This window comes from Camarhynchus parvulus, chromosome 14 (genome assembly GCF_901933205.1).
Source record: "Camarhynchus parvulus chromosome 14, STF_HiC, whole genome shotgun sequence".
In the NCBI taxonomy this organism is placed as follows: Eukaryota; Metazoa; Chordata; class Aves; order Passeriformes; family Thraupidae; genus Camarhynchus; species Camarhynchus parvulus.
In genome coordinates this window covers 12,683,813-12,697,578 of record NC_044584.1, presented here as the reverse complement: position 1 = coordinate 12,697,578, position 13,766 = coordinate 12,683,813, and the positions used below count along the sequence as shown (strand labels likewise).

The 13,766-nt window shown below is 39.6% G+C and overlaps 1 protein-coding gene across 1 annotated transcript in view; it reads right to left on the bottom strand.

Moving 5' to 3' along the window:
- Window positions 1-637: 637 nt before the first annotated feature.
- SNX29 (sorting nexin 29) overlaps window positions 638-13,766 on the bottom strand; it is a 96,802-nt gene continuing 83,673 nt past the window's right edge. The window contains exon 21 of the mRNA XM_030957918.1: window positions 638-2,062. Coding sequence (XP_030813778.1) covers window positions 1,933-2,062 — 130 coding nt within the window. The 3' untranslated portion in view covers window positions 638-1,932. The remainder of the gene's footprint in view (window positions 2,063-13,766) is intronic.

Genomic DNA, 13,766 nt, shown 5'->3' with positions numbered 1-13,766 from the left:
ATGAGTTAAAATTATTTCAAAGTGGGACCATCATTACAGCTACTTCTCTTTCCAACAAAGACAAGTTAAATCATCAGCACTGCATCAGGCTGAAGAGTTTGGAGAAGCTACTTAACTGCCAGTCTACTCACTTCCCTTTCTTCTTAAGTGAGTGTCCCACTGTAACTAGCTCAAAACACCAACACAGTAATTAATTTCTTAATGAACACACAGCAGTGAGCTCCCAGACTGGCCTTTGGGCTTTTCTCTTTGTGTGGTACCTGACATCTCTTACTGACTAGGAAATATTGTTTCATTTCTGTGATGTGGTTTTACTTAGTGGTATTTCACCTACTGAAATTTCTGACCTGGAGAGTGAATCCCACTCCTCTCTGCCACATTTTGCTGTTGAGTGCAATCTGGAAGTTCCACATTTCAGTGCTGGGAACCCAGCACGTGGGGCTCCTGCTCAGGCAGCGCTGCTGCCACTCCCTGTGGGTAACAAAGCCTTTCTCACCTGAGAGGTGCCACTGGAAACTGAGCACTGACCTGCCCGAACAGCACTCACTGCTCACAGCACTGCAGAACACAAGTTCCAGTTCCCTGGAACTTTAGTAAAGCACCGAGGTACAAAATCTGTTATTAATCATCAGCTTGTTTTTTTTCCTGGAGAATAATATAAGATGTGAAAATTTAATATAATGAATGGATAGTAAAATGACAAGATACATCGATTTAAGTAATGTTATCCAAAAAACTTCTGAGAGGAATGATGTTCTTACATAAAGGAAAACTAGAACACAATTAATAGAAAATTTGAGCATACACTGCTTAAACTTAACGAAGAGAAGAAGATAGCTAAAACATAATTAACTGCCTATGGCAGTGCAGCTAATGGATGCTGAACTGGATTCCAGTTAATCCATGTCAGGACTTCCATCACTTGTAACAATCCTTGTCAATGTTTTAGTTACTCTTACAGTAGTAGCATTACAAATTACTTTTCAGTAAGAGGTGATGGGTAACAGGCACTTCCATTACAGGCAATTTTTAAGTATCACCATGTGAAGGGTATTACAAAATCAGATTAAGAATTCCACCCTGCCCTGTTAATGATGGACTATTCTGTAACTTAAACCACAAATTAATAACAAAATATAATCCAAGAGTTAAAAGCACTGTTTTGTACCACATTAATTTTGTGTATCCTTATGGTGGTTTGTAGAAATGAATAATATTGCACCTGCCTTACAGCAAGACTGAAATTTCACTAAAAATAATTACATTCTCTGATTTTAAAGAATTACTTCCCTCAGATGAATGCTATTGAGACTATCTATCTAGAAATGTACAAAAGCTATTTTTCCACCTGTAATGTTTTTCTCATCATCTACATGGTGAAGTTTTTTAAAAACTTTTGTGTCAGAGGTTGACAATAAAAAAAAACCCAAAACAACCCAGGTCTTTCTATTTACAAAAGGTAATAAGTTAGTGAGGTTCTTTTAAGCACATCCTTCTGACATATTAAGTAGTGATAATCATAAAGGTTCTTCTAAGGAGAAAAAAAATTGTCTTGACATGAAGCCCACGTCTCTCTGGAACAGAAAACTGTACATGGAAAAGGGACAACATAATACAAACAAGGAATTCATTGTGACAGAAGGACTTCAGAGGAACAAAGGAGAATTTGTGCAGTGCAGCTTTACAAAACAAAGGGAACGCCGAGCAGTTTGCTGAGCTCTCGTGAAGAGCCCTCGTATTCTTTGAGAAAGTGATTGCTGCCTTCCAAAGTAGTTAATCAGGATATGACCCTTGGTAATGAATGTCTCTTTTCAGGATTTAAGTTGATGCAGCTGTAGTCTCTTCAGGAGCTTAAATTATAAATATAGGCTAGGAAGGAATGACAGAAGAACTGACAGTACGTGCTGCCCATGGTGCCAAGTGCAGGCAGGGTCAGAGGTCCCCGCTCTGAGGCTCCAGGCTCCGGGGCTCCCGGGGGTGGCCGCGGGACAGTTTGGGGAAGCGCGTGCTCACTCTGGAGCGATTGCTTTTGCTCACTGCTTCTCCAGAGGCTGGGATATCACTAGGGAGACAAAAAATAAACACAGAACAGTTCATTTATGTTCTATCAAATTGTTGTGTAGCTACTTCCAACATGAAAAAAGCAGATGTTATGAGAGCCTGGCACATGACTGCGAAGTACAGCACACATCTTCAACACCACGGAACTGCATTCTTTCTACTGGTGTCTCAAGTGTGAATTACAGAATGGGCTCTTTCAGAAATGAGAACTAGTAGAACTTTCAATACTTTATGGAAGATTGCAAGTTACAGGATAAAAGCGGATCTCTATGAGTTGCAGATCAGAAATGGTGGGAAAAGCATTTTGAAGTGATAAAAGTACAAGCAAAATAGACGAGCTTGGATGATGCTCAATTAACAATCCTCTAATCATGGATGGATGTATCATTACATGATGAAGTACATTGGTAATACATCCCTGAATTCTTCAGTCTCTCCTGACCCACAACAGACTACAGTCTTACATGAATGAGCCTTTTGCAAAAGACTCTGAGAAGAAGTACATTAAGTTCAAAAACAAGCAGTAACAGAAAATTCCAGCTTACCTAGGTGATATTCAGGCTATAGACTCCTCGGAAAACTACAGTATAAAGGGATAGCATTGTACTTTTGCCATTCTTTTACAGGACTCCACATGGTTTTTAATTAAACTACTTACACACAGATCAATAAATAAAACTAAGTTTTGCATCTAGCAACTCAACTAAGCAATAAAATTACACAGCATACAAAGCCAAGCTTATTTTCCTAAGTGAAAAACCCCAACTTCATAATATCTATCTTCAGACTGCGATAACAAGTCCAGAAAGGAGAAATTGCTCATCTGCACTTCCAGCCATATTAAACAAACACAGACATATTTTAAAACAATCCCCAAAGTTCTCTGTGCAGTTTCTTTTGCTGTAGAGTGACCTTTCTCACACACAGGTCAATCCCTCCTGCCAGAGCCACAGGCACACTCAGGCCCCACTGGGGCGTTTGGAGCACCACATGGGAGAGATGTCAGCAAAGCAAAAGCCTTTAACAAGTCCTGGGATTGACTGGAAAATTCACTTGCAGGCAGCAGAGCACTTCTGCAAGGGAAGGGCAGCTGTCCTGCCCTGCCACTGGCTTCAGAACTACAGTGCACACACAGCTGCCCCCACAAAGGGAAGAGAAAAATACAGTATGGAAAAGTTATGTTCAGTTCAGATGCTAAGCAGCAGAAAATGAAGTTTTGTGGGGTTTCTAAATGGCAGAGTATTTAACTGGTCTAAATTCCTGAGCAGAAAACTCTCAAATAGCTTTAGTTAAAATAATAAAGGATTTTCCTAAAGCAAGATTCACCACATTCCTATAATAGTATTTAGTCTTTCAAGGTAACAAAGAAGTTCTTTGTCTGAAAAAATGCATAAAATACCTGTGGCATACCTCCTCCTCCTCTTCTTCAATAACCAGATTAACATGTTAGATCTTTAATTCCTTATTTTCCTTGTCACTAAAATAAAAAGTCTAAAAATTAATTTAGCCTATGTTATTAATTCTTGGTAGCCAAGGATAATTGGACTTCCAACTGTGGCTCTTCAGTTTCTTACTCTGAAACTCAGCAATGCTATCTAAGTTGCTGTAGAGAATTCTGATCATGTGAATCCAATTTCAGCTGTGCTCATTACCATGGATTTCTTTTAGTAACATGAATATTATTACTCATAATTTTTATACTATTTATAAAACTGAGCAATAGTGTTGATACTGTAATTCTTGTAAAAGAGAGCATGTGACATTGACTTCAGAGGGTTGTGATTTTGTTTTAAGATATGTATTTTTCAGAACATGTAAATGTAAAATAATCTAAATATCAAACATATAAGGAATAAAATGGAACATTCACCTCATGGGGCTTTGCTCAATCTAAAGTAGGTTAATTCCCCAGCACAGTGGCCACTGCTGACAGAGCTTTGGCTGTCTGGGGCACACGGGGATCCCTGGCAGGTACAAGGGGTTTACCTTGCAGCAGAGAGCACCAGTGGAGTGCAATTACTGTAATTTGGTGACTGCTTTATGGAAAGCACATTTTAATGCACAAGCTCCTCCTGCTGGCATGTCCCCAAAACGACATCAGTGCCAGCCCAATGGAGCAAAGCTATTCAGAGGGAAAAGGGCAAAAGGGGCAGAAGCAGTTCCCCTAAAATGAAGAGAGATGAATTAATTTCAGTCTGGCAGGGCTGAGGTAATCAGGTCATTTAGGGTAATTACATGAACACCAAAGTCTGTGAGCAAAGGACAGAAATTGCAAGTAATTCTGTTAATTTAAATGATGCTACTCCACAACATGATATATCTAATGACTAAATTAGAGATTAATTTATCTTAAACGTCTTAGCTAATTTTTATAATGACAATCTAAGACACATCATTATCTAATGTAGGTTTACAGAAATCAATGTATAGCTGAGGAATTACAGCTTCATGCATCCAGCATGAAAACAAAACTGGAGCTGAAATTGAATTGATCAACTTCCATGGAAACAGATGTTCTACGGGGAAAAACTTTCAAGTATTAAAAGAGTCATGAATTTAAGAGTCTTTCAGCCCCCTTTTGATCCTCCCTTTTTCCAAACCTGATGGGAGAACCACCCATCTCACTTGCCTGCTTCAGCTCTGGCTTTCTTGCCAAAATGACCAACCCAAAACACAAGGTAAACAAGTAGGAGCGAAAGAGTCATCTCCCCTCTGTTCTGTCTCTTGTTATTAGATTTAATAATTTAGTTCTGGCCTAGAGTTAGAACAATACCTACACAGTCTCTGGCACTAACCAAGACAATTTCTAAAGGTATTGACAGTTCAACTGGTCAAATATTCCACAAACTCTTGCAGAGAACCATGAAGACCTTAACGTGATTCTGTCTGTATTTCTGGCAAATGCACATGAAGATGGATTTGAGACAAATCTTTTTGCCACCCAGTGTTTGGGATAAAGAAGGAAGAATAAGCCATTACATACAAGGTTTGCAGATCCTCTCATTTGTCACACTCAGTAAAAATAGTCCCTAGGTTAGTTTGGGGGTGCTGAGTTAGGGTCCACCTCTAGTTGATTGTTTTACTCAAATTAAAATACAAATTCAAAATAACTAAATCTAAACCAGGGAGTAGCTGTGCTGCAGTAACTCTGCCAGCCCTGCTCCCCCAAGTCCCTAAGTTCACAATTTATCTAAGCCTACACCTTTCCCAGCTACACCTGTTTGGCTTTAATAAAACATTCTGCTCTTCATTCTGTTCCTTCTGAGCCACAGAAGCCTTAGCAGGGTCCAGGCAGAGAGGCTTGCCAGGCACTGCCCTGTTCAGCAGTGGAATGTCCACATATTAAATGCTCAAGTTCTTTTCTACATTCTCACCTTGGCCCATTCTGAAGAAAAAAGCAACCTGCTGAGGCAATCAATTCTTCCTTCCCACGGGGTCATTGTTTAGCTTTTAAGCATTCCTGATTGATCTGCCCAGCGTTTGTTTGGCAAACGATTCAGTTTCATTGATTTTGTCTTGGTGTCAAGTTCTGCCTGAAGTGCATCTATAGAAAATAGCTTAAAATAACCGGTCCTTTTCATCAGCTGCTGGTTTATTCATACCTTTGATTTCTTGCTCTCCCTGTATCCAAATGCAAACTGTATTTTGTGGGGTTTCTTTACATACTCAGTACATGGAACTGCAGCATTCTCTTGGCTGATGTTGTGAGTGTTTACATGAAGAAATTTATTTCCCATCTCAATGCCTATTCTTCAGGATAAAATTAGAGAGAGAAGTTTCTGATAAAAATAGTATAACATATCTGCAATTGGAGATACTTTTGTATCAGCCAGAGATCAGAGAACAGAATAAGCACATCTTGGGAGTGTAGCAAAGCTCAGGATCAGGCATTTCATGTATCTATCTATAGATCTATCTCACACGTAAATGCCTCTCTGGAGACATTCATAATTCTAGTTTTACTTCAGTTATGTTAAATACCTCATGAAAAAAGGCATTCACTGCCAGGTAAATTTGGTGACTTTTGCTAGCTTCTTGTGTTATTAATTCTTTGTTAGTCATTATAATAATCTAATTCTGGTAATAACCTCAACACTTAATGTGGTGCTCAGGCAGGCAGCTCCTCAAAAAGGTCCTGTTCAACAATACCCATATCAGGAGATCCTTATTAGACAATTGAGAACTAATTCTGACTTGACAGTGCAACATATCTCAGCACCTTCTGCCAATTAAAATCAGATAAGACACCTGTTTAGTGGCATTATTAACTACGATTCTGAATTCACCAAATCATTTCACGTACTGTATTAACTCCTGCTTTGCAGTCAACTGGGTAAAATCCTAATTCCAGTTGGTGAAGTGTAAAAATAACTGGAGACACATTTTCTCCACTGCTCCCAATTTTGTAGAAATTAAATATAATTATTGATGAGAAACTGTGATCTCCATTTATTAATATAAATGTCTCATTTGGATGTTTAAAGAGTCAGTAATTAACAGAAGAGATAGAGAGACAATCCCTCTATAGCACACTTCAACACTGAAAATCCTGAAGACACTATTAGAGCAAAGTTGTCAGGTTACAAACTGAATAATCATTTCCCATCAAGATTAGATCTGAAATGAAATTTCAAGAAATGAAAAGCATTAATTCTAATACTCTATCCAACCATTTGGTTAATGTACAGCTCCTTCTACTTCCACATACACACTTCTACACTCATGGTGTATTTGATCTCTTCTTGCAATGAAATAATGACACATAATCGTGTTTCCATTTGTTACAATTCAAATTACCCTGACTTGAACATTCACATGCTACAATTCAGTTTTCATAACAGCATAAAGACTTTCTTCATCAACATCTGCACTATTTGAATTTTCCTGTAAACCATGACACTGTACATGACTCTCACGACACAACATTTTTCCCCACTAACTTCATTTTGAAGTTGGCATACTGAGATGGTTACTGTATCTAATAGTTCTATAACTGAATAACATCTGTGTTATACACTCACTCAGGAAAGGCTCAGAGCCCTGCAAAGGTGATCTTTCATCACTTTCCATCTAAGCAATACTCAATACTCTCATTCCTGGGCTTTCCAGTGCACAATGGGAATGGTGACTCCCCAGGTTTTGTGATGGCCCAGACAGAATAAGGCAATGCATGGACACTGTGCTCTGACAAACGACCCCTGCCCAGCTAACTAGGAAGACAGAGACCACTACACATTTACATTTGTTTATAACTTATATATTTGGTTTTTGTGTTCCTGTGCTTAGCTGAAAGGCAGGAAGCTTGGCTGTTCCATCCATTTCCCTCTGGAAATCACCAACATCCAGCTCTACTCACTCTCCTCCTGTCAGGGGTGGCTCTGTGTGAGCAGCACATCCACCACACTCAGCAAAAGGGGATTTCATGAACAGGTGGTTCAGAAGCAGAACATGATCCAGGGTTGTTTATGTAATAACAAAAGGTCAGATTTGCTCTCAGAACAGTGTTCAGTTCCTGGATTTGGGTTTTCCTGCTAATAATTATCTTTAGGGAAAGCACAGACAACTAGAATACATTGTTATTGAAAATATTGAGGAACTGAAGACAGAAGACATGCATTAGGATTCACAATGCATCATATACATGAAAATAAACTAAAACTTCTGTTTGGCAAGTAGCAATTTCCACATGCTGAGGCAGCAGTGCATTACAGCAACCAGGCAGGCACTTCCTCCCCCACAGTCACAAACTGTTTGCACACAATGGCTTTGACGTGGAGGGCAGACAAATTTAATTACCAAATTAGCTTTTAAACAGCATATAATCAATACAATTGGCATTGGGCATAAGAACAAAGTTTACAGCAAATGCCTTCTCAGACATCAGGACACCAGTAAAGCCAGTGGAGCCAGTAAAAGGAGTTAAGTATTAACACCCCTGAGCTCTCCACATCTAGTTTACACAGCACACAAAATGCAAATAATTAATCATGTTCCATGCCAAGCATTGGGGAGGAAAGAAAAAAGAAGGTTTATCATCTCCTCCATTTGCTTAATTTTGCCAGTCACAGAGAGGAAAAATCTGAAAGCTTAAAATATTTCTTCTCATGTGTTCATTCCTATAATTTACCTGATCCTGAGCTCACTAATGTACTGAGACTAATGGCAGTAAAAAACTTGGTGCATATTCCTGCCTTACTTTACCACATCAGACCTTCAGCCTTCAACACCCCCTAATTTGAGCATCTGGGAAGAGCAGCAGTTACCAGTCTCCTGTTTTTCCATGGGCTCAGGAGCAAACAGCTCCTGGTGCCTGAGCTCTGCCTGGGCCATGGCCCTGCTGGAGCCAGCTGGCTGCTGTGTCCCTGCTCAGGGGCTCTGTCCCTCCACTGTCCCCAACTCTTCTTTGATTCAAATTCAGCCAGGCAGGAATATCTGCCCCAAAGCACTGGCAGGTGCAGCTTTCAGTGAGTTTAAAGAGTCCCCAAAAGAATAATGTGCTCTTTGCTTGGGTTTTGCCAGCAAACTGCCCATCATAAAAACCTGCACAATTACCATCACTCTTATTTTTAAGGATAAGCCCCTTCTTTTAAAATTACCATGGAAGCAAATGGAATGATAGAGAAAAGTTGTGATCAAAACATGTTGTTTTGATCTTCCAAGGAAGTGCTTCAGTTTTAATTGCTCCATCAAGAGGTATCAGCTGCTTCTCTGAAGTATCTTCATTTCTCATGAAGATTACACATGATATTAACATGTGCAAAAGGCAAGAAAGCTGATGTGACCATTCTCAGAAACAGATCCAGATTTCAATCAATATCACAATTACAGTTATGAATATTTTAAAAATGAACAAACTTAGAAACTGCTCCAGGAATCATAATCATAACTTTTCTGGAAAATATGGTGACGACAGTAACATGAAGAACACTGTTCATCAGCAATCACTCTTTCTGGGTTTTATTTTTAAAATACTAAGGGCATGTTATTGCATTCCAGACATAAGCTTGATACTAATAGTGATCCATGCCCTAAAAACCTCAAAAATATAGGCCATAATCTCAGCCCCTGGGAGCTTTTAAATTATTCTTCATTTTAGCCCATTATTTAGTATTCCTAAGATAAAAAAAGAAATTCCCACTGACTTGGATAAGCCCATAGAAAAAAGTACATCTGCACCTGGCAACATAATCACAGGGTTGAGACTTGGTATAGTGGAATTAGATCTGTGCTCTCTAAATAAACAAAAGTAATCAAGATGGGGAAATATGTAAATAAATGAGAACCATCAACAGAATAACAAGGGAAATGCTGACTTTGTTCTTGGTAATGAAGACAGGAACTAATGTTTACATTTAATCCAAGACAGAAAAGGAAGCTCGTGGAAGAATGACACTGCCTAGTAAATGACTACAGGAGCCAGCTTGGGATGCAACAATCCTGATGGATTAGACAGAAACTAAACAAGCATCAGGCTGGCCAGCAAAAAGGTGACCATAGTAATTAGCAACCAAAATCACATTTTCTGTTTAATCATATTTTAATTATTTTCTCTGTAAAATGAAAATGTCTGTGATAAATGCAGTTCATCCTTTTTTTCATTATGACTCCAAATTAGGTTAACAGGCAGCAAAATTTGCTACTGACTCCAGTGGGAGTTCAATGCACAGTGCATTGCTGGCCAGGAGCTCCTGAAATTTGGGGTCAGCTCTCCAGGTATCATTAGGTTCAGAGCCTTTAAAAAGTGTATCTTATTGGTCCCTCTATAACTCAGAACTTTTACAGAGTTCAAAATAAAAATAAATCAGATTTGCAATAATATTTGCCAGAATATTAGAGAAGAATGAATTTAGGACAGCAGTGAGCAGCCGTGGCTGTGTCACTGCTGGCAGCCACTGCAGTGTAGCTCCAGGGCTGCAATGACAATCCTGCAGCTGGGAGCTGCTGAAACTTCTCAGTTCCAGCTCCTGGAGAAGCCTGGAAATGGCTGCTGCTGCCCAGAGAATCTGCTGCTGGAGGCCAGCTGAGTTTTGTCCCAGAAGGAAGCTAGCAAAGGATCACAGGATGACAAAACAGGCGCTTCCCTCGTTACCTATGAAATCCCCTTCTTGCTGTTTTGAGTTTTGTGGCTTTTGGCCACATGAAGATTTTGCTGTGAGGAAGAACAGCCAGTTTTGGCAGAGGACATCTTATGGCTCCAAGTACATTTTGAACTAAGCAGTGACTCCCTTTCTCTGCTTTGGCAGCTCAGTGAAGCCCCTGGTCACTGGGCAGTGTCACAGGTGCTCATGCCCAGTACCAGGCTGTGAGATGGAGCAGAACTTTCTCTCTGTTGGGGAAGCTCTGCTTTGCCAGCAGAACATCCCCAGCAGACAGGAGGGGATGTTTGTGCGAGCTGTGCTGGCCTGAACAGCAGAGAGGCTCTTTGTGCCCTGCTCAGGTGACACAGAATCTGAGTGCAGTGACAGCTCCACAGGCAGACAGGAATGCTTCTCACCTTATCCCTGCCCCGTGCTCAGCAATGCTGGGCACTGGGTTTTCTTGGAGTCTTTAGGATTTAGATGGATTTTGACTCAGCTGCAGCACTAACAGTAAAAATATGATAAAATATTCAGTCTGCAAACTAACACCATCTTCTTTCTTTCCCTTTGGTCATACCTGACTATTCTCAATAGCTGATGCTTTAGGATTTATCTCTTTTATTATGCAGGAGCCTTCTACTGAAAGATTTCTAACAGAGTCAGACATTTAGAGCTGTTCAGTGTATATATGTGATTTACCAGATTTACTGTATTAAAACTAATAAATTAAATCTCTTATAAAGAATTAACTTATGAGTCCTTAAGGATTTAAGATTTGAGAAAAAAGATTTCAGAAGTCAGATAGACGCAGAATAGTAAGAAATGGACTCTGCTGTTTGCAAGGCCCATATTTCTGACTTTCAGACCCAAAGATTAGTAGGTCTCTTTTTAACACATAACTTTTACTAAACTCTTAAGTGTAATTGTGCTACACTTCTAAAATCTTAAACTAAAAATAAACTTTCATACTGCTGTTGGCAATCAAACTGTGGAGCACTGTGTAATTAATATGTGAAGATTTGAAGAAAAATGACTTTGGTCTGCTCTTGGAGATGGTGACCCTATCTCCAAGCCATCCCAGTACAAACCCTTCCCGGAATTTCTGTTTAAAATCAGGTTATTTGAGCAAGAGGAAACTGAAGAAGCCTGTTTAGTGATAAAGCAGATCTGCATTAGGAAATGAGCAGCTCCATCCTCCCAGAGCAGCAGAGCCTGATGTCAGACTGAGGCTGTGAATACACAAAGTTCTCTCTGGCTGCTGTCCCTGGGCCATGCAGGGTCAGGTCAGACAGGATGGATTCCTGAGCCATCCCTGCTGCTGCACATGGACCAGCACTGGCTCAGGATGCTGCCACTCTTGTTCTGCACAGACCTCAAGAGTTCAGGTCATTTGACATTTCTGAACTAACATTTGGCCTCATTTGTATCTACAGAGCATGTATTTGGAGACCTCTGAAGCAGTCTAAAGTAAAAAAAAAAAAAAAACAAAACCAGCCAAAATCACTTTCTTTACCCATTGGTTAATGATGTGAAGGGCTATGGCAGGGAAGGAAAGCTGCACACTATGAATTTTTTGTTATTAATAGACAAGTACCTCTAATTACATCAAGTTATTCTAGGACATTTCAGCTAACTGCTCATGGATTCTGCTACCACCACACAAGTACCAAACATATTAAAAATATACCACAAAAATAGGATCTGTAATACAACAGAATTGAATGGATTATGTTTACAGCTGGCAGATAAGCAAAACCAGGGAACAAAGCTTCTGTAGGATGTTTTGAATTTCAGTGATGGCCTGTAGCTAATTCCTGCTGTTTTCACAGGAAAAACTGATGGCTGCTGCAGTATTTTTCAATACAAGTTCAAATAAGGAAAAGAAATAACCCACCTCCTTTTGAAAAACTGTGCAGTTGGGCATAAACAAGCTTGTTCTGGTCTAGATTAAAGCCAAGTACATGCAAAGTACAAAGATACCTCCCTTATGAAGATTATTTGTTTTACTATTTGAAGGGATGCATCCATTTATCCATTACTGTCAGTGGTGCACAGAAAGGAGCATGAATAAGCACTGGAAGACTGCAATATAAGTTGTATAAACAGATTGCTCTAAACCACAGTTTCATGAGTTTTCCTTACTGCTTCATATGCTAAGAGATAGGAATAAAGTTTATTTTCCATCCTCTGCATAGCCTCTTTCATTCCTCAAAATCTCTTCCACTGTGGAAAAGTAATTAAACTTAATCTTTGGTTTTATTCCCAGTGAAATAAGCATTACAGAATAATTTTTCTTGCAATACTCCAAATCGAACAGTTACACGAAGAGGAAAAAAAGTCGTGTTGTTTCATTAGCAAATTATTTTTTAAAAAATCATTCTACTAATTCCGCCATTCAAGCAATTATGTAAAATTTACATATGGGAATACATTTGCACACACTCATTCTGATTTAAAGAACAGTGTATTTTCAATAATTATTCCCCTTTTTTCCCCTGCATAACAGATTTCTCAAGGGCAATTGCTCTGAGATATTGACATTTCAGGGGATCTGGAGCAAACATCATAAACTCATGTTTGAGAGCTCAGCTGGCAATATCTCTGACAATGCATTACAGAAATCCACCATGCCAGAACTGTTTGCAAATGTCATCCTGTGCCAAAAGTGCTTGCAGATGTCACAGAGAACCACCCAACATGGAAAAGGCCCTTGGCTGAATGCAGAGCAGCTCCTGGTGCCCCAAGGCCTGGTGTGCAGGGGGCAAACACCAGCAGTGCCCTGGGACAGTCACCAGGCAGGGACTTTCAGGGGCCATTCATTGGTTTTCTGCACCAGAAACCTTGGAAATGCCATTTTCCACTTCAGAGTGTCAGAAAGGCAGTTTGGTGACACAGCAAAGGCTGTTTGGGAACTGAAGAGAGAACAGAGCTCTGTGGCTTGACCACAAGGAGACAGAGCCAAGCTGGCAGGTCACAGAACTCAGACCCTGCTTCCCAAACAGCAAATCCCCTAAATCTGCTCTCCCTGCAGGTGCTGCCTTTGTGATCCAATGCTGGTGCTGGGAGTTCTTCTACTGTCCCACATTTCAGAAACTCCTACAAGAAAAGTGATTTTACAATGGTCTGTGTTGTTGGCAAGCATCTCTATCAAGCTTCCCCTGTTAATAGAATTCAAGCTGAAAATGTCAAATTAAAGTTTTTCTCTTGAACATACACTCTGAATTTCCACAACTGGTTTGTACCAGGAGTCATCTGTTATAAACTGAGTCTATCATTTTCATGACTCCATGTAAGATTTTACTAAGTAGGGAATTAAATTCACAAATCTCCAGACTGGGTTTTGTGCAGGTCACACTAGCATAGTTTAAGTTATATGTTTTGCCATGCATACTAGTTGAAGAGAGTAAGAAGCCCCTAAGTTCCTTTCAACACATCAGTGAAAACCAGGAGTAGAAATAACCTCACTTTTTGTGAGAATAGTATGGCTTCAAAAACATCTAAGTGCCACAGTTTCATGCTATGCAACTTCTAAATATATTATAAATACAATAGATATGATAAATACAGTATTATTTTGTTTGGTTTCTTCCAGTTCCATTAATCAGTTTCTATTCATTCTGTGAACGT